At 38.8% G+C, this 22,785-nt stretch overlaps 1 protein-coding gene across 17 annotated transcripts in view; it reads left to right on the top strand.

Moving 5' to 3' along the window:
* The window catches only part of MYBPC1 (myosin binding protein C1), a 378,023-nt gene that overhangs the window by 149,982 nt on the left and 205,256 nt on the right, over positions 1–22,785 (top strand). For 16 of the 17 annotated variants that reach the window (XM_044087757.1, XM_044087759.1, XM_044087760.1 and 13 more), the window contains one exon: positions 20,790–20,795. The exons of the other annotated variant lie outside the window; for it this stretch is intronic. In XM_044087757.1, the coding sequence (XP_043943692.1) occupies positions 20,790–20,795 (6 nt within the window). The remainder of the gene's footprint in view (positions 1–20,789; positions 20,796–22,785) is intronic. 17 annotated transcript variants of the gene reach the window in all.

Raw genomic sequence — 22,785 nt, 5'->3', positions numbered from 1 at the left:
ACACACACACACACACACACACACACACACACACACACACACACACACACACACACACACACACACACACACACTTTTAAAGCCAGCAATTTATCTCTATTACACATTTAATGATATGGCATTATAAACAGAGATCTTTTGGAAAAAGTGCCAAATGCCATGTTAGTCTGTATATAACACTAAATTGATATTATTTTATATCTAGTAGTATGCATGTCTTCTGTCAAAAGTAATCATATTGCCAGGTGGCCTACCTTACATATCTCATGATAATTTATTTCTGTGCATTATAAGACAGAGCAATGTTGTAACTTCACTTCAGTGTATATTTGTTTGCTTGTTTGTTTGTCTGTTTAGTTCTTAAATTTTGTATATGAAGAACAAGCATCTAATGATATTTCTTGTCAATGTGCTCTGTACATAAATATTTATTATTCTGCAAAACTCTTTGCAACCTCTACTATACAGCCTACAGAAAATGTTTGCAGCTCTGTCCTTCCCCCATCTGCATTGTGATCGATGATATTGGCAGGCCTAAGGTATTAGATGTAATGGATACAGGAAGTCATTAGGCTTTATATCCAGAACTTTGCATGATTTTATATAGGCTCCTTTCGACATTCTCCATAATAAAACTTATGTCACCCTAATGTTCCATTACATTTTGGTCCTAAGCCTGTTGAGGAGGAGTTTCCATAAACTGTACTATACCACTGGCAGTAATTCAGCTATCACTTTCAGTACCACATTTTTCATTTTATTGTTTGTGTGATGATCTCACCATTGACAACCAATATGTGATGATCCCACCTCTGGGCCATTGATCAAGGAGCCTCAGTCCTCACCACTGACACTGGTAGGCGACCATTCACTTTGAGAGGAAATAGATACACACAGTATTTTTAGATGCAGCTCACTGCACCAAGTACAATTTCCCTTAAGAGCACACAGGGGATACAGTCAGCCTGGGGTCTGGAGTTCTTTATATCTGTCTCCCTCCGGGGCCCCAGTAAGGCTCCCCACTAGCACAGCTATAAGGTTAAGTCCTCAGCTGAGTGTCCAAGCCAAGTCCTCCAGCACCCTCTCTGTGAAACCAGTGCTTCATGTCCCTGCTCCAAGTATCTGACACATACACACTGTGAGATTTGATTTTCACACACACACACACACACACACACACACACACACACACACACACACAGGAAAAGCTGGCACAGATTTACTTGCTGTATCCCCTTCTGCCCAGACTATAAGGTAGTTATCACTGCCACCAGACACTACCCCAGCCAGCTACTCTAAGGCTCTTACAAAAGGTATCCAATTATACTGTACAATATTAACACTAATACAAATGGTAGTAGTTGACCTCACAGTAAGACTCTTAGGAGTGGTCCCACAATGTCACCAAATAAATATAAGCACTCTGAAAGGTTAAATATTTTCTAAAAGGACCAGCCACAATAAGGGTTTTAAATATATTTAATAATAAATAATAAAAGAACATGAAAATACTGAATATACATTTGCAGCAAACAAGAGTTCAAATCACAGGAAATATTAAAAAAAATAATATTGATGGACAGACTCAGATAAATATAGAAAAAACATTAATAATCTGACTGATCTAAAGAAATTATTGTTCCCTAATAACTTACTTGGGCAAGACAAGATGAAATATGTGAGCAGTCTTTCTAGTCAGGCTCCCAAACAGAATACTCAATTACTCCTTGTAATATCTAAAACATTTTATTTCCAGGGCTGGCAGAATTACCTCATCTGGTCACTTGACTCTAGGTTCCCACACTATCCCCTTTTGAAGCTGAGAGAGGAATTTAGCATAACATACACATCTAGACCTTTTCTAATGTTCGTGGCAGGCCTGAGGTCAAGAAATAATCACAGCACTTCCCCTGTTTTATTGAAGTTAATAAACAATGGCTTCTCCCAGACCTACCATCTCCAGTCCTATTCATCACTGTGAGATGCCATTTTAATGGTTTAACAGCTCATTTACATTTCCCTTATTTTTCTTAAAGTACCTAGCTAGTTAACGTCTGCTCTTCCAGTGTTCTTGGTTACAGTATATACATTTAACCAGTTACTACCTGCATCTATATTTGCTTTCTGTCCAGCAAGACCCACTGTTGATACATTTTTCAAGACTATCAAGTTTACAAATAGATTTTGATATTCAAATGCCATATAGTTCTAATACATTTGTAACATAAGCATCTGTACAAATCAGTTTTGTATTCAAATGCCATACAGTTCTAATACATTTGTAATACATTTGTTACACAAGCATCTTGTACGCATCGGCTTGATATTCAAAGGATATAATTCTTTACAAAACTCCAGCTGGCTATACTGGCTCTTTCCCATATCATCACACTTTGAGATTCCTATTTAGATTTTGTGGGTTGACTGTGTTATCTGCACCATTTGTCAGTTAGGCAAACCATGATAATGAACAGTGAATATTTCACAGTGGCTGCAAGTTTTACTAACAAGGGACATTTCTGCTTTTGAATAATTTGCATTTTAATCTCATACTGGGAGACATAGTGTTCAGATCTGTGATACTAATTGACAGGGAGTTACCTTGCATGATAGTGGCTCATAGTAGCTCAAGCTTACTGCTAAGTCAGCTATACCTGCTAAGATCATTATAGGTTCATAGGTTCATAGGTAGGTACTAGGCTATCTGCCCGATGGCATTTATAAGCCTAACCGGAATGTGTTGGCTTTCGCCGCCCCCTTAGATTAGTTCCCTGTGCCTCTGTCCAGCAGAATCATTGAAGTGACCCTGGGGTAAACTTTCTGTTTCCCATCCACTCGTCAAGGTTTCTCTTGAAGAGGGCTAGCAAGGAGCTCTGCCTAATGTAGATTTGAATATTGTTCCAGAACATGGGAAGTCTCTGGGACAGGAATCTATCCCTCCAGCATGTCCTGTTTATTGTTGTGGTGAGGTTTAGATCCCTGGAGCGTGTGGCTCAAGGGGATATGGTTTTCTTTAGGTGGAGCATGTCCATCAATTCTGGGTTGGACATGGCCTTGTATGTCAGGCAGAGATCACCTCTGAGTAGGCAGTATGCAACTAAGTACAGCTGGAGTTTCTTCAGTCGAGCTGCATAGGGCATCTGCTTGAGGCCAGTGATCCCCTTGGTGAGGTACTTCTGTGGTCTTTCCAGTTGTTGCAGGTGTCTTGTAAGGTACATCCCAAATGGGGCATTGCACTCTATGATGGGTCTGATGAGTGATGCATAGAGGGGCCCAATGACCTCTTTCAATCTGGATGCAAACCCTTTTGTGATTAGGTGGGCCACATAGAAGGATTTTCTAACCACTTTGGCAATGTGATTATCAAAGGAGAGGTTACTATCTACTTGGGTCCCCAGATCCCTTATGTCTTCCATATTAAGGGGGCTACCACCTATGTGATAGTTTGTGGGTACTTTGTTTTTTCCAAAGGGGATGACTATGCACTTTTTGGCATTTAGCTTGAGGCCATGGTTTTGACACCAGGTATCTGTCTCAGTGAGACCCTTTTGGAGGATGTTTGTGTCAGCTGGAGAATCAATTATAGCCCCTAGTTTGCAGTCGTCTGTGAACTTGGTCAGCCATAGTCCTCCTGTGCTTGCCTGTACCTCTGAGAAGTATGCTGAACAGGAGGGATCCTAGGACTGAGCCCTAGCGAACACCACTTGTAGCCAGTTTAAAGTCAGACCTAGCTCCCGCAACTCTTACCATGTGGGTTCTGTCCATGAGCCAGTTGGTGACCCATATCGTGACATAGGGGTTTATGTCCAGGTTGTTGAGCTTGTCTATAATACCTGAGTGGGGAATGGTGTTGAAGGCCTTTGCGAGGTCTAGGTAGGCTGTGTGGACCACCTTTCCCTCGTCTATAGCCTTGGTAACTGTCTCAAAGAAGTCCACCAGGTTTAGGAGGCATGATCTGCCCTTAACAAAGCCAAACTGGGTAGGGTCCAGGGTTTGGAGGCTCCCAATGTCTCTGTTAATGAGATCCATGATGATGCACTCCATAGCTTTGCAGACCAAGCTAGTCAGGCTTATAGGGCATTAGTTCCTGGGGTCCGTTGTGGCTCCACTTTTGTGGAGCGGAATAACCATTGCTGTGTGCCACTCTGTGGGCACATAGCCTGTGGAGAGGCTGATTTTAAACAGTGTGTTTAGGTGAAGGGTTAGTTCATCTTTGAGCTTGTGTAGGACGCAGCCTGGGACACCGTCCGGTCCATTGATGCTGTGTTTTTGGCTTTGGAGAGGGCTGTTTTAACCTGAGTGTCTGTGATTTCAGGGGCACTACATGCTTCTGGGGTCCTTTTGGGGGTGAGAGGAAGGTGAAGTTTGCACTGAACCTGTCGGCCAGGATGTTGGCTATATCGGTTGGTTCAGTGTATTTTGTGCCATTCTGCACTAACTCTGAGCAGATCTGAGCATTGCCATTTAGATTCTTGACATAGCTAAAGAATGCCTTGTGGTTATCTTTGGAGTCCATGGCAAGTTTTCTTTCGAAGCTAGCCTTGGATGATTTTATGAGGGAACATAGTTTCTTGCTGATACTGATCAGAGATGTCTTCCCTTCTTGGGATTTTACTCTTTTCTGTACATGTTTCCTCCTTCTATTGTATAGCTTGTTTATGGCAGAGGTCCACCAGACTGGTTTCCTTTTCTTGGAGGAGTGAGTCTTGGTTTTGTTTGGGATAGCATGATCCATGCATTCTTGTAGGTGCCTGTAGAGTGCATTAGTAAAGGATTTTGCAACTTGGGCAGCGTTATCCTTTAGCATGGGGGCTTTGAAACTTCCCACCTCGGTCTTAAGTAACATGAAGTTTGCTTTTGAAAAGTTTTTCACGCTGGTTTCTTTGACTGGGGGTGGTGGCAGAATGTGGATATCCAGAGTGATTAGTTTATGGTCAGATCTAACCAACGAGGGGTTGACATCCGGTGTGGAACACCGGTCGCCCATGTTGGTGATAACCAGATCCAATATGTTGTCACCTCTGGTGGGGGTGTTGGGCATTTGAGTTTATAAATTCTAGGAAATGTTGGACAAGGAAGTTTGTACTTGAGTAGTTCTCCCAGTTAATGTTTGGGTAATTGAAATCACCCAATATCATGGTGTTTGGTAGAACCTTTATGTTTCCAGGAATGTGGAGTGGGGGTCCTGGGACATGGTGGGTGATCTGTAGCAAGCTATAATTTGAATAGCAGTTTTGCCTGTTGTTAGTTGCACGTGGATGATCTCTGAAGCATCGGGCTGTGCCACTAACCTGGAGGTGTGGGTATCCTTGATGAATATGGATACTCCCCCGCCTTTTGTATTTTGGTCTGGGTTTTGTGGCCAAAATGTATGATATGAGTTGTAGCCTGGTAGTGCTGGGGTGCTGTCTGGAGCCTTAAACTAGGTTTCTGTTACTGCACATATATCGATTTTCTCCATACTGAGCAGTGCCTCGAGTGTGTGCATTTTGAGGTTTAGAATTCTGGCACTGAGTAGCATCACTCTCAGTTATTTGTTACTTGCGCTATTTAGGGCGGTGGGTTTGTCTTTTGAGCCTTACCTAAAAAAGGCACTATGGGGGTGGCAAGAGCCTTGGCAAGTATTCGAAAGCCTAAGGGTGACAGGTGCAAGCCGTCTCTAGTGAAGCAGCGTGGCTTGTCGAGCATGTCATCCCAGGCTGACAGACACTGGATCCCCTTTGAATGACACCAGAAGATTAGTCAATTGTTGAAATTGATAAATGTTCTCTATATTGTGGTATCATTTTTGGTGAGGGTAAGGATGCTACTCAGGGTCAGGGTCATACCGGCCTGGGATACATGATCAGGGAGCTCCTCCATGTCTCTTTTCATGTAGTCCAGGGAGGTACGGCTCAGGTCATTCACACCAACATGGACAATGACAGAGTCATATTTGTACTTGTTCTGGAGTGACCTGGGTGCTTGTGTTATGTGGCGGATCCTGGCACCCAACAGGCAGCTAACGTTAACCTAATCCTTGTTCAGCCTAGTGAGTGGGATGTCAGTGTGCCTGACTATAGAGTCACCTATTACTAGTGTGTTGAGTATGTTATTTTGCCTTGACGTCTGTGATTGCATGGCACACTGGTTATGTGAAGTATGTGTTTCATGGTTTGTGTTGGAGGGGTGGAGGTTGCTTGGATGTCTGCTTTGGAGGTCTCTGTTGCTTTTGCAGATTTTTATTTAGAGCCTCCGAGTATGTTTTCATGTATTTATGTGTGTTTTTTGCCGGTGCTGGTTTCATAGGTCTATGTGAGACTGGTGGTGTGATGCAAGTAATTCCCTTCTCCTCTTGACTGCCTGGTCCAGTCTTGGGTTGAGAGAGCTTAGCCCTCAGTTTGGCTGTATAATTGCATCTCTCACATGTATTAGTGTTTGGGAGAAGGAGGACAGGATTGTCTGTGTACATGAGGCAATTGTAACATTGCCTCAAAATGCCCAGATTCACTAGTTGGACCGGAGAGTACACCTGAAACTGCCTTTTGGACATGCCTGGATAGGTTCAGTGAACTGTTTTACTGATTGGCTGGTAAGGTCGAATAGAGAGCCTTGTCCTTCTCTACAGTATGGGGGGGTCTAGTGCTAAGGTTTATTAGTGATTGCTATGAATTTTGAGCAAGTGCCGGGATGAAAAGTGAATGGTTTGAGTGCTTAAGCTGAAAGTTTGTCTAGTTCCAAGGGAAAAATTGAAGAGTAGACTTTGTGGAGCCGAGAATAGCCATTGAGTGTTTTCATCTAGCATGTGGGGGGTGGGGGGCAGTCATGGTTATATCACCATTTAGTAACTCCTTGTTTGTAGAGCTACCAACATAACAATTGTAGTGTTTCTAGCCAGATATGTATACGGCAGGTTGACATCCTTCATTATAAGACCTATATACAGAACAATGGCAACCACTTCTAGCTGGCCTGATGATGGTGATGATGATGCAGTAGAGTTCCTTTCTTTCCTGGGATGGACCCCACACTGCATTCTTATTAGCAGCAATAACATACAAGTTAAGGTGTCTATAAAGGCAGTCTGATCTCTCCTCCCCGCTATTCATTATTGATATTATCTTCTGAAGAGTAACAGCTAATTGATAAGGATAAGGGCCGATTTATGAATTTATATGTATATCATGTAATAGTAGGTTCTACATTACTAAATGCCATTTGATACCTATCTTGAATAGGACTTATTCATGACTGTCCTTAATTCAACACACAAGACCAACCTACTACAGACCACAGTTAATAAAGTCTGTCATTTCACTTCTCTTTCAAATCAGCATGAATATCATATCTAACATAATGGAAGGTGAACTGGCTTCCAATCATTGCTAGAATGACCCTTTTATTGGTTTCTCTGACATTCAGACTCCTATTGCTATCTGCCCCTTGCCAATAAACTAGCTGTAAAAAACTGCAATTAATAGAGTAGATCAAAAAGATCAATGACAAAAGGTAAAGTGACATTAGATGTCATAATGCCCTCATTTTCCATAACCACTGGGAGAATTTTTTTTTTTTCAAGAAAACCTCCTGCTAAGTGGTACTGCCTACAGCCATCAGTTTGGAATGACCAGATGTATTACAACTTTACCAGAAAATTGCCTGATTTCCTAACAGAGATTTAGGAACGCTATTGTTTTGAGACAGTAGTTTATCCTCGTTTAGCAGCATATTCCATGCACCTACTCTGCTGCCAAACTGATAATCCTTGCTTTTAAACCTCACATATCTTCTTCCGTATTACTTTCTGCATGTGTCTTACACAGACCAAGATTTATAACAGTATTAGGAGGTGTATGCCTGCTATTTACAACTTATTTCTCGACTACTAGTTCCAGTTGATAATGCATTTTAGTTTGTAATGAATTAATTAAGAACTGTGACTTTTGACAGAAGGATCGTGCAGACTCATATTTTATCCACTGAATGAGCACTCACTGAGAATACATGCTGCTTAGTAAAGATGAATACAAGCCGATTTGCATTATGTGTACTGCTGGTTTAAAATGCACTAAACATCGGACCTATCGGGTACTTTTGTATAGCATGTGAGATGAACATCTGTCTGTTATGCCGCCTGGTAGGATTTTTTTCAGCTCTTACTAAAATAATTGTTTGCTTTTCTTAGTTTCATGCGATGATTATCATGCAATAGAACGTATATAATGTTATTGGGCTTAGAATTACAGCAGGTCCTGAACGTTTCCTGAAATATTCATTGATGTATAACAAAATAATCTCCAAACAAATAAACATTGTTGCTTAAAAAGCTTTCAAAGTTTTTTCCACAGCTGAAAGGAACATAAGCATCATTTTTATAAAGTTTGCTATTCAAGAACATGCATAAGATAACATTTCTGTCCCCATATAGTACTTTGTGGCAAAATGATGTACTGAAAACAATAAACACAGCCAGGAAAATATGGCAAAGTAGATGAACTAAGGGACTAAATATTTTAAGGACATACACTTCTGTGAGGCAAGTGAGATACTGGTGGAATAAGGGAATAAGCTTACATGCAAGTGGAAAGAATTCAGCAGTTGTTCAGGATGAGTGTGGTGAGTCAGAGCTGTGAGGGGCTGCCTTAGATGTCAGGGATTTAAAAGAGACTTAGAAGTGATGACATACCATAGAAAGAGTATAACTGAAACAGTGATTTAGCATATATTCTATAATATGTTTCATAACATGAAGATATGCAGATGAATATGAACTAAACTAACAGATTACGTACGGGAGGTAGTAAACAAGGATTTACATAATTTCTCAGCTGATTTCTTTCTATCTGCTTTTCTCATAGTCCTCTCTCTCGCTCTCTCTCTCTCTCTCTCTCTCTCTCTCCTTCTCCCTCATACACTCTCTTTTTCGGGAATTTGAGATGAAATTTAGCTTTTATTAAAACATATGCAAATGCAGACTTCCAGATGGAGAAGTACAGAATTTTCCAAGATATCCCCAAATTTGAAAGGACAACCAACCACCACACCAATAACATTAATTCATGCTGCTGTCACTCCTTCATAGCAGCATGCTAATAGGCAGAGTATGATTTATACAGTCTCATCCCTGTTCTGTTTTTTATTTTCTGTATGGAATTATTAATCTCACCTGTAAGTAGCAATGGGTGCAGAGGTTTACAAGCCTATAGACCACAGTGACAGTGAAGCTGTTGGGTGACTTAACATCCATTTCTCACCAGATTAATCACCACCATTGTCTACACTTTCGTGTTTACAAGGTGAGGAACGTTTTCCCTCAAGATGGCTATTCTTCTTATCTGTGACTGAAATATTTTAATATACTTTAAAAAGATTACTGAACTGAGCATGATCTATAGTGAATTAAAAAAATAAAACTGGACAATTAAAACTACTTTGTGCTTTTCAGTAACTGAAGAAATTATGACAATTGTTCATATATTTTATGCATGTCTTTAAGTTTGCAGAATAACATTTTTGTTGCAAGGATCTGCTTCAAGTTCTGCCTAAATTAAATGAGCAAAAAGGGACTTTTTCTATCATGTAGTCTTTCGTGATATCATATAAGCTGCTGATGTGTCAGCTCTGAGGAATATCTCAAAGGAAGGAAATAAGGGGAAACCTCATAATAAATATATAAGGAAACGTTCCCTCCATTTATCCACTATCAGCATTCATATGCAGGTATCCTGTTTGTTTTTCAGTAGGACTTCTTGGGCTTATTACATTGCTTTGACTGCCTGAGGGGTCTGAAATAATAACAAAACTGTTTTATTCCTTGGCCATTACACTGAGTATCACACTTCTTTTCTTACAACTATGGTAGCAGGAAGAATGAACTAAATGATTCAGCCTAATACAATTTACAGGCTTCTCCTCAACAATTCCCTCAGTCACTGGAAATGCCACTTCAGGGAACTATAACCTACCCTGAAGAGTATGACAAACTAGCAGCTAGTTGCATATAGTCAGTTAGGGAAGTCTCTCCTTGAAAGTGGAGATCATGGGGTAATTTCCACACATATTTGGCTTTCAGAGATCAAAAGGTTTGGCAGAAAAAATTGATGAACTGCTCTTCTGGCCAAATTCCCTTTGGTCATCAGTATTAGACTTGATACCCTCAATGAGGTTCTTTCCCTCATATGCATTATTGAATGCTTCTTGACACAGAATTTTAATACTCCAATTACTGATCATTCTTTCAGTGTTTTCGTTTTTGCTCATTAATGCCCACTAGAATCTGTTGCTAACTGCAAAGAAAAACAGCAGGTAATGAATTCCTTTAACAGCTTCTTTAAGGAGCTTATTGAAGAAGACATCTCTGTGGAGTTGCGGTTACAAACCTCCAACTCTTTAATTTCTTCCATTTACCTGTGTGAACATTGGTCAGTTCTTCATCTTCTTTAACCTTATACCATTTTAGGATTCCTCTGACTACATCAACAACATTGAGTCAGATGTAAAACAAATACACTACATTTCCTTATCCATCATCCTTAATGTCCAGTGAAAGAAAAGGATTAGGCTACTCTGCAAACCCCTCCCTGTCATAAATTTGGATTGTATACTACCTGAAGACCAGTGCTATTCTAAAGGAGTACACAAAAGTCTCCCTAACAAGAAGCACTGCTTGTTTCTATGCATTATACTTAAGGTTTGCAAGCCAGGACTTCCCTGTTTGTTTTAAGGTTATGAACTGCACCAACTGTTTTCTAGTTCATTACAGTGAGAGATATGGATTATATCCTAGGAGTTCTGTATGGATTCAGAAAATGACCTAAGAGTCAGAGGTCTGACTGCTAAGGGACAGAAAAACTGAGCAATATTCAGACTTCCTTCCAGATTCCGTAGGATATTATTTAATGCTAGTTTGAACCTTAGTAAATAAAGTTCCTACAACTGTGCCAATCTAACTGGCCTACGGCTCAGACAATGGAACATGAACCAACAAGCATGCACAACACTGATGCTATCACCTTACTTAACCCTTACTCTAACCATACTTCTTAACTGTCCAGATTTTTGCAGAATGTCCAGTTATGCCTCATATTTTTGGTCTGCCCCTCATAAAATTTGTGGTTTTCTAGTATATTACTGACAACTGATGTCACTAAATAATGACAGACATTTGAGTTTCAGACTCTATATCCTTCAGAAAATGCATGCTAATGCAAAATCATTTAGTATGTTTGCCTTTTCGGCTTTTCCCGGTTAGGTGTCTGCTAATGATTGGCAGTAGATTTTTATGGTGCCGAGTTGCCAGCCCGACGCCCAACCTTCAGCGAAGGCAAGCCCATTCACACATGTCTTTCGGAGGCCGCTTGACCGCAGGGAGGACATGCAGACTCCACACAGAAGGCAGTCCAGCCGAGAATCGAACAGGAGACCCTCTTGCTGTGAGGCAACAATGCTACCACTGTACCACCACGGCTTAAGCAATATTTAAAAACTGACTCTATTTTTGGGCAGACATTTATCGCCCCATTACTTTTTGGCTTTGTCTAGATTTGTTGCACTTAAAAGTTGAAAGGTATGACTCTAAACGTAACCCACCAACCCTCACACAAACACACTCTTAGTCCTAATGCCAACCCACTAACTTCTGTCAGTATTCTGAACTCTTTACATTCTAAACAGTCGGCATTCTGAAAGTACCCTTCTGATTGTCTACATTCTGAACTGTTGTTATTCTGAGCAAAAAATACATACATATATATATATATATATATATATATATATATATATATATATATATATATGGTTCTACCTGACGAAACCGGGTTGCCAGAAGCGGAAGATCGAAAGAAGCGGAGCTCCAGATCGAAGCGAAGAAGTGACGACGCCGGGGCGGGGCTGCAGAACGCCGCATGCAGAAGGACGAACGTGAGGATGACAACCGTTACCGGGCAGAATGTTCTAGTATGGGAGGTGGTGTGTGAGTATGCGTAGGTGACGGGGAAGTGGGTGAGGCAAGTGTGGGATATTGACGGTCTGTGGGGAAGATAGGGTTTAAGTGAGTTAGGGGTAGGGTTAAGGTGTTAAGAGTTAGTGGGTTAGGGAGTAGAGTTAGGGGGGGAGAGTTAGTTTAAGGAGTTAGGTTTAGGTAGGAGGCTGGGAAGTTAAGGGAAGGCGATAGAGGGGTGGCTTAGGGGAGGTGGCGGGTAGGGTAGGGTGAGCTAGAGTTGTAGGCTAGGGTGCGGCAGGTAAGGTTATACTGGACCCAGGTTAGGGGTAAGGGGGGCTGTGGGCTTGTTGGTTGTTTTGTGTGTGTGTGTGTGTGTGTGGATGGGGATGTGTTTTGTTTTGTGTTTTGTTTGGGGTTTTGTGTACGTCAGATTTGACATTTGCTATATGGTTATTGTGGTTGTGTGTTTCGTGTTTATGGACTATCAAGGTGTGGTGGTGATGTGGTTGTGGGTGTTGTTGTGTTTTTTATATGTCAGGTAGAACCATATATATATATATAAAATACATATGTATATATATTTAGACACATATATGTAATACATATGTATACATGCATACGTATCTACATATACATGTGGATATACTAAAGATAGTATAAACTTCAGCAGATCAACACTAAAAACATCAATCACAAAAAAATTGAAAAAAAAAAGCTGGACACTCTCAGATGCATGGTGTGAAGCACAACCTCAAACCTTCCCCAAAAAATATGTTTTTTTTGCATGGGGAAAGGCTTCTCTGCACTCCCACACCCTGCTAATAATATATACTAATTCCAAGAGTGCACAACCCCTAGGGAACGTGCATATTCACCAGTCCTAGAATTGTCGATGTCACACAAGTGAACCATCTGCTTTTTCAAACAACAGAGATTGACATTTGGGAGTTTCACTTATTAAAAGCACTCCCATAGTACATATGTATATGTATATATAATCAAGCATGCACAGTGTTGACACCATGTGGTCAACAAAAATAAATGGCCAACATGTAAATGAGATTGACAATCTCTGGGTAACGTAATATTCTGTTTTCCCAGGGATTGTGTGATCTCTGATTTAGTATTCATAATTAGCAGAGGGGGTGTGGGTGGCAGAACCTCTCACATGGGAGGTGCAGGGAGGGCTTGACCCTCTACAGAAATACTTGGGGGGGTTTGTAGCCTGCTCAGAGGTAATCCCTAGAGCATGCTCAGTGTGTGTTGATGTTTTGTGTCTTCACATGTTGATATTCTGCATTGACTTTATGAAACGTGAACAAATTTTCAAATTGCCCTTGATCCAAATATATATATCTAAATGTATGTAAATGTATCTAAATGTATGTATATATACACCAACTGAGCGTATAATATATATAGTCACTTTATTTTAGAAATAGCCCGCTAAGATTACTAGTCATAAAGATCAGTTAAAGTAACTGCATAAGATGGGGCACCTGAAAGAAAATTCAGTAAATGTGTAAGATAGAGTGTGTCAAGGGAAATACAATATATACTGCTGAAACTGAGGTCAGTTTTATATCAACAATACATAGTGCTCCATGTGTGTGTGTGTGTGTGTGTGTGTGTGTGTGTGTGTGTATGTGTGTGTGTGTGTGTATGTGCCTATGTGTGTGTCTGTCTGCCTTTCTTTGTCTGTGTTTGCATGTGTGCTTATGTGTGTCTGTCTGTCTTGGTCTGTTTGTATGTGTGCTTATGTGTGTGTCTATCTGTCTGTCTTTGTGTTTGTATGTGTGCTTGTGTGTGTGTGTCTGTCTATCTTTTTTTGTATGTGTGCGTATGTGTGTATGTCTGTCTTTCTTTGTCTGTTTGTATGTGTGCTTATGTGTGTGTGTCTTTCTTTGTGATTGTATGTGTGCTTATGCATGTGTCTGTCTGTCTTTCTTTGCCTGTGTTTGTATGTGTGCTTATGTGTGTGTGTGTGTGTGTCTGTCTTGGTCTGTTTGTCTGTGTGCTTATGTGTGTGTCTATCTGTCTGTCTTTGTGTTTGTATGTGTGCTTGTGTGTGTGTGTGTGTGTGTGTGTCTGTCTGTCTGTCTTTTTTGTATGTGTGCTTATGTGTGTATGTCTGTCTTTCTTTGTCTGTTTGTATGTGTGCTTATGTGTGTGTGTCTTTCTTTGTGATTGTATGTGTGCTTATGCGTGTGTCTGTCTGTCTTTCTTTGTCTGTGTTTGTATGTATGCTTATGTGTGTGTGTGTGTCTGTCTGTCTTTGTCTGTGTTTGTATGTGTGCTTATGTGTGTGTCTATCTGTCTTTCCTTGTCTGTGTTTATATGTGTGCTTATACATACAAAGTATACTATCTCTTTATATATAGGTCCAAATAAGTCATATGACCAGCAGCCAAACAGTCACATGACCTGATTAAAAATACGAATATAAAAAATCACATAAATACATAAACAATAAAAAAGCATATGTTAAAACAAATAAATCACAATCTAGATCTACTTAGCTTAACCAATATTGGTTTCAAACTAACCATACTATTTAGGCCAGGTATTGAGTCACTTGCAAGTCTCAGGATCCATTCATATTCTTTGTTTTCCAGATAGTTGTTTAAATCTCCACCTCTAAGGGTAGGTTTAACAGAATCAATGACCCTAAACTTAAAAGAATGCTGCTGCCCATGATCAGCTATATGTTTGTACAATGCGTTCCTTTCATAACACCTTCTGATCTCAGACTTGTGCTCAATGATCCTTTCCCTTAACTTACGTGTAGTTTTACCTACATAGAACGCGCGACAGGCCACACACGTAGCCAAATATACCACATGAGTAGTAACACATGTCGCTGATGTCTTAAATCTGAATCTCTTTCCATTCACAGGATGTTCAAAGGTTTCACTTTCAGCACTAAAGATGTCATCACAGCAGGAGCAGTTAAGACACCTATATGTACCAGGCTTAGCAAATGTAGATCTATCTACAATACTATCAAAATCCTTATAACACAATGAGCTCTTTAGAGTTCTCATATTTTTATATGCGTAGTAAGGTCTAGAACCTAACATAACCTTCAGATCATCAGATGCCATCAAGACAACCCAATTTTTAGATATGATCTGTCTTATAGATGGTGTCCTTACATTGTAGGAAGTCACATATCTAATAAATACTTTGTTAACATCCATATCGTCATGGGCATTGCCAACTACACTTGTAAAATCATGGAGAAATATCGGCCTCAACACCGTCTTCCTATCTTCCAGAACCCTACATTTGTGTTCAGACAGCATAAAGCTGTTATATCCACTAAAAGTAAAATCTTTAAGCATCTCATCCAACTGGATTTCAAAACAATGATCATCAGTGTTAAGCCTACTCAATCTACAAAGCTGAGATCTCACAGTGCCCCTAAAAACATGCGGTGCATGCATGCTATTAAAATGCGTGTACCTGCCTGAACAAACCTCCTTTCTGTGTACACTGGTGTGTAACAATTCCTTGTCTAGCCTCAAATTGGCATCCAAAAATGTGATATCAGTATCTGACACCACCATCTTAAACTTCAAAAAAGGAGAAACTGAATTTAAATAATCCAGAAAGCTAGTCAGATTCTCAGACGTACCCTCCCACACCATCAGACAATCATCTACAAATCGCTGAAAGAACTTGATGTTACTTCTAAATGGATTCATATCACTAAACATATGTTTTCTTTCCCATTGGTAAAGTACCAAATTAGCATATGTATTGGCTACGGAGGTACCCATGGCCACACCTGTGAGTTGAAGATATAAAGACTCATTAAATAAGAAAACATTGTTTTTCAGTATGACATCCATAAGAATACATATATTGTCAATCTTAGTAAAATTTGGATTATTTTGACACCAAAAAATCCCTCAACAAATCAGTTCCGATATCATTCGGAATGACAGTGAAGAGTGACACAATGTCCAATGTGACCAAATAATATTTATTAATAGCTAACACTTCCTTCTCCGTAGTATGCCAAACACGTAACTTCTGCAACAAATCAAAGCTGTCTCTCAGGACCGAATCACATGCGGATAAATAAGGCTGTAATTGTCCATGCAAATATACAGAAATGGGCTCAGTCACCCAACCTGCCCCCGAGACAATTGGTCTCATGGGTGGATCTACCATAGACTTGTGAATCTTAGGGATGCCGTAAAGATGTGGAATCACTGGACATGGAACAGTTAAATAGTTGAATAAATCCAGATCTATGTCACCATTTAACTGTAATTCATAGATAACCATATTAACATATGTGATACACTTCTTTACATCTATGTTAGAAATGCATTTAAAAGCAACAGTACCCTGAAGTAATAGTGACATAGCTATCATATATTTAGCTCGATCCATGTGTGCTTACCTTGATGACTGTTTTGTTATCACTGTCTAACAGCCAACTCATTATAATTGAATTGAAGAGACAGCAAAGTATTAAGGCCAATACTCTGTTTTTAATCACTTCTATAATTTTGTTTTCTTTTGTCAGCTTTACAAATTCAGGTTGAAATTATGGTTCTCATTGTGCTTTTAAAAACATAAGTAAGAATTCCAAACAGTGCATAGCTTTTTCCAAGTCTTTTGTGATCTTTTTCTCTTCTATCTTTGTTCAGCCTGGTTGGTTCTGTCCATCTCTTTCTTCTTTTTCTTTGCACTATAAAAGTCATTTCCTCCCTCCTTGATTCTCTCTGCTAACTTCCTTTTAACTTTAACCTTTACTACTCTCACCATCATTGTTGTTTTACTATGCCTCCTTCACCTCTCTACCCTACCTTCCCAACTCATACACACCCTATCTTTTGTTCTAATCACAGGCCTCACATTATTACATCAAACATTAATTGCATACAAGGTAGGTGATGATCTCATTCTAATAGGGTGCTTGTTAGAAACTAATTTATCTTTGAAAGTGTGTTGAAGATTGCTTTAGCAGAAGACACAGCAAACTTATGAAATACTTACAAGAAAGGGCAGGCTATGGTGGCATGTAACACTACAAAAATATAAATATAAAGAGTATGTACCCAAGCATAAGGAAGACATCAAAGCTAATGCATGTTAATCCATATGCCTCTATGCACTGGCTGACTGTAGAACTGTCTGAGGCCTTAACTTATAGTTGTGTAACTTAGGTACCTCACTACAGCCATCGTTATTACTGTCCTCTCAATCTCCTAGCCTGTCTAACTACAGTCCACCTGAAAAGACAGTAATTGTGGCACATCCATTCCTAGATATAGTTTCCTAAAACCAATATTTATGATCCTACTAGTGTGTTCTGTTTGATTGTCACCAATAGTCAGAATCATGCATCAACTTTTCTTTTATTTTAGATGCCATTATATTCACTGTAGCAGTCATATTAACATTCAGTGTAAACTTATGTTTGTGTTCCTTTCACTGTGTTATTTGTAATGCCAGCTATTCAATGACAGCCATTTTGTCTTAAAGCTGGCAGATAGCAGCATTGCCAGAAAACAAAAGATCATATGTTTTGATACCGGAATTGACATTCACACATCTAAGAGAATTCTAAGCCCCTGCCTATTTTCTAAGCTTTTTCAAGGTAGTTTCACAGTAGTGTTTGTGTTGTGTTTTAGTAGTTCAGTAGTTGTTGCTTAAATGCATTTAGATAGAATGTAGAAAGTTGTTAAATTGCAGAAATAACATAGTTATTACTTAGCAGTGACTAGTGAAAGTACACTGCCTCTTTTAATGACATTGCTTTGTTCAAGTCTTTTTTAGCCAGCGTAAATAACATGAGCATGTATTTTAAGTTAAACTTATATGTTTTTCTTTGTATATGCCTGTTACTGCCACTTGTTATACTGAAAGTGCCAAACACAATCCACCAGTAAAAAGGACTTGTACTGAAGAGACACGACAGTGCAGGTAAAATAACAGAAAATGGGTAGAGGGAAAGGTGAATGTCCTACAGAGTGAGGAACCAGGGAGTGAAGTTCTCAGAGGTAATCAGTTCCATGTCATCAAACTTCCTGTCAGCATGTCCAGTGGTTCCCGTGTTGGGAAAATATATAAATAGTATAAACAAATCCCAGTTTCAAAATATGTACATTATCTGCAGTGTAGGGTAGTTGTTCGTGTATTTATGCCCCTGAAATAAATTAAAAATTGTTTCAGTGACAACAGTACAGGCTTTATTTTCAAATCAATTTACTAACATAATGGTTAGTATATGCTTTAAACATTCAGCTTTGATTTGAGTGTCTGGCATATGTGCAAAACCTGGAAGGTATAACAGAAATTATGTCTTCAGATATGGTGATGTCTGTTTCTGACTGAAGCAAATATCATTGCAAGAAAAACAACCTTTAAGAATTACACTTATACAAGAGTAACAATAACATAACCTTTATTTTTTTGTAGCTATTATTTACTATTATACTATTAATCCTAATTCTATGTCTGAAAATCATGACCAGACAAGGATGTTAGTGTGGACAGTTTTGGGGTTTCCCTGAAGGTCACTGATGATTGATTAATTGGGTTCTAACACATGTTTTCATGGAACAGATATCAAGAATCATAGATACAGGGGGACTGATGTTTGTGCAACACTGCTGTGTACTTTACTGGGAGGTTCCTTCATTCCCAGTGTTTAAGAACTTTGTGTAGTCAGCATAAATAATTTTGGGATTGTCCTTTACAAAAAGGTGCAGGGGGAGTTTGCCCCTGGAGAAATACTTATTCCTGTCATTATAATGGAATGTAAGACAAAAGTGTTCTCAATCACCCGTGACTGAACAGTGTTTTTGCTAATGAGTGTGTGTGAAGCATTAATAAGGAAGCATTTTTTTATCAACAAGTAAGTTGCTTTCTCCTGTCTGTCTGTCTCTCTCTTTTTGTGAGGGTTGCACTTCCATCTTTCAAATTTCTTTGTTTGTGAATTCAGTATAGGATTTGCTTTCATGAAATTGTTTTTTGCTAATATTTTTTTCTTACATTAGATACCCAAATAATACTTTACATCTAAGTTTTCTAGTGCTGTAATATTGTGTTCATTGTTTTATGCTTTATGCTTCCATAATGGCAGAGATAAATTAAAAAAATGTGAAATCACTATTAACTGCATATAATATAAATACAATTATTCATTCATTCATTAATTTCTGGAAAGCCTGTTTAATCCATTTCATGGTAAAGGGAGAGCAGAAACCTATCCCAACATACACCAACTCATGGCTTCACTCACACATGTTGCATGTTAACAGGCAAGTTGCAATATCAGCATTTCACCTCTGCCAATATATTTGGGATACAGCAAGCAACTGCAGCAACCAATGAAAACCCACACATGAGGTTATACAAGACTCTTTGTGCTAAGAACTAAACTGAAGAACCAAATACTGTCAGGCAGAAATATAACTGCCGTGCAACTGTGTTATCTTAATTTTAAATGTTCGTTAAAAAATGAAAGTGTTAAATTGCCATCCAATAAATTCATAGTATGAAGGATAAATACATCTCAGGATACAAACTGGCAAACAAAACTATATTTTCAGGATTTTGTAATTATTTTTGAAATTCTCACTAATTTGCCCACACTTTTTCAAAAATTTGGAGTTTACAAAATGAAGTACAATGTCACATAATGAGCTTCAACTAGTGTGAGGCATATTAAGTGCTGTGTGTAATGCACTGGAAAAGGATCCTGAAAAAGCATAATCAGCTGATAAAATGATTGCTGATCAGGATAAAAGTTCTATGTTACATCCTGATTACCACTTTTTTATTTTAAGTATTTACCACTTATTTTACAATATCTGGATGACCCTAATGTAGTGACACAATGTCACAGCTATTAGCTTTGCTGCCTTACAATGCTTGGCTCTCAAGTCTAGTTCTTGGTTAGGTGCCTTTCTCTGGATGCTCCAGTTTCTTCCCACATCCAAAAACTCTCAGGTGGGAAAAGTGATTATCCTTTAAATTAACCATAGTTGTGAGAGCAGTATGTAAGTGTGCGTGTGTGTGTTGCTTTGCATGGGTGAATATCTGAATGCGTGTGTATGTGTGTGCAAGTGAGTCTGTGCGTATGTGTGTGTGCAGGTCTGCGCAGGTGAGTGTGTGCATGTGTAACTGTGTGTGTGCGTGTGTGTGTGTGTGTGTGTGTGTGTGTGTGTGTGTGTGTGTGTGTGTGTGTGTGTGTGCTGTGTATCCTGTTCAAGACTGGTTACCAACCTTATGCACAGTGAGTGCAGAGATAAACTCCATTTCTCCTATGACAATCAAAAGGATAATGCATGTATCAGAAACAAAATGGAAGAATGAATGCATGACCTTAATGCTGGGTAACACTGTGGCACTGTAGGCATAGGATTGATACGAGGTACTCAGATTTTGTATATGAACTGTAAACAGTAGCAGAAAAGGTCACTAGAGGTATATGTGGCAATAAGAACAATAATTACAGATGTTTTTGTTGTGAGTTTGGGAAAGACATGCAAAACAGAAACGAATGCAGGCAAAATGTAATATTAGTAATAGGCATTAACTGAAACAATCGTCAGGTGCAGACAAGTACTTATTTTACTTGTTTCTACTTTCCATCTACATTGAACAAAGCAAGCATTACCTATGTAATACACATTAAAAAGGCAGCGCACTTTCCTTCATCTTCTATGCTACATGCCTTTACGGCATAGATGAAGGACAATGTAGTGTTCCGCAACTAATGATGTTTAAACTGCTCTCTGGGCATGATTGTTTTATTCCTTTGCTCATCTTTTGTCGTGTCATATTTTCACGATTATGCACTTTCCTGTGATGCACTGGTGTCGTTGCGGTAAAACAAAACAAGTCGGAAGTAAGTATATCTTTGTTTAAATTCATTTGCAATGCTTTGCAAACTAAACATGCAAACTGCATGACTGGTACAATGCAAATGGGTGATTTGCAAGTCAGTGTAAATAATAATCATTAACAAAATTAAGGTGGTGATGTAAGAACAACATATCCTTTTGATTACTACCCGATGAATTTTATTACTTGTGTTTAACTGTATATTGCTTGAGTTGTGCTGTACTGTTTAAATGCAGCTAAACTGCATTATCTGAAGACAAGACAATAATTGTTTGGCATACTTACACAACAAAAATGTAATAACTTTTTTTAACATGACCACTTTGGGGCAAGATGCCAACTCAGTGCAGAGGACAGATTATTTTAGACAAACCTCCATACTGGGGCTCAACATGTTATTTCTATCCAAACTAAAGGACAGTGTAAAAGAAAAAATATCAGATTGCCATGTTAACATGCAGTTCAAATATCGTGTGGTATAGTGAAAGCAATATTTCATTGCAGTCATATGTGCACACTCGTTCATCATTTTGTGTAGTAAAAACATCTATAGTGTAAAACTACAATCTGCAGCAACAGCCTCACTATATCACATAGTGGTTTATGTAATACCACAAATATTGCAAGTATAACATTTACTAAGAAATAACCCCTTTGTTTCAAGCAAGGTTTTCAGTAGACCTGGTTCCAAAAAGACTTGTTCTCAGTGTAGGTGACTTCTCTGGTCAGAGTAAAGTCACTTAAAGTGAAAGAAAGTCTTTTGGAATCTGGCCCCCATTATAAGCCTTTTTATAGAAGTAAGTCACTTACAAACCAAGTTTTTCAGAATCAGAGCAGGCTTACACTGGAGTAAGTAACTTACAGTGAGAGCAATCTTTTTGAAATATAGCCCAGTGCTGTCTTGTAAGAATAACTACAGTGTCACAAGTTGCCAGTTTCCAGTTGTGTATAAGTTAATGTTAATCTGATCATTAGCAAGTCACTGATTCTCCCTCCTATGGTCAAAAGCTAAGTTCCCTTGAAAATAAAATGAATGGAAAAGCTGCTTTCAGTTCAGCCATGTAAAAAGTCCTGGAATGGAATGGCATCGTACCTTCTCAACTGTCCAGATTTTTACAGAATGTCCAGATTTTTGCCATAAATTTGTGGTGTGTCCCTCATAAAATTTGAGGTTTTCAGGCAAATCACTGAGAACTGAAGTCACTAAATAATGACATACATTTGGGTTTCAGACTTTATATCTTTCAAACAATGCATGCTAACACAAAATCTGTTATTCTAGCAACTTTCTAAGTTTATAGCAATATTTAAAATCTGTCCCAATTTTTGGGCCTTTGTCCCCCATTATTTCAGGCTTTGTCCAGATTTCTTGAGCTAAGAAATTGAGAGGTATGAATGGCACAGATGTTGCAATATTCCACCCTCTTTACACTGTAGATATTCAACACTCATGCTAAATTCTGATGTCACTGGCATAAGTTTACACCATGTTATTACAGGCAGAGCCAAGATTCCTCTTAAAATGTTGCAGCAACCAAGTAAGAGTGTGTTATCAACATCCTTTGGCATAAAAAGTTATAAAAAACCATCACTACATGTTCTAATTTATTCAGATCACAAAAGATGAAGATGGTTTTTAACTGTCTTATAGATGCACCATGGCGCGGTTTGTTTCAACATTTCTGAATGTGCATTTCCCCTCTTAAAGGTATTTTACAGATTAGCAAACATAAACACAAAAACAAATTTAAAGGAGGATAGATTCAGTTTGAAAATAACAAGTCAGTGTATTAATGTTGACTTCAGTCTACATCATCAGCTCTTCCCTTTGCTGAGTTACTGATTTGTCAACCCTAGTCATGTTACAGTTATTTCTTAAATGACATTGTAAGTTCCACAGATCAAACATAGCTATACAAAGTGTGTGCTATATATATTAGGCCAGATCATTTGAATATCATATTTGATTCTGACCGGCCAGTGAACTCCATTTA

Source organism: Protopterus annectens, chromosome 11.part0, assembly GCF_019279795.1.
Source record: "Protopterus annectens isolate FY-2018-M chromosome 11.part0, PAN1.0, whole genome shotgun sequence".
NCBI classification, from domain to species: Eukaryota; Metazoa; Chordata; order Ceratodontiformes; family Protopteridae; genus Protopterus; species Protopterus annectens.
Note: the sequence above shows the minus strand (reverse complement) of the source record. Positions and strands in the feature narration are given on the sequence as shown.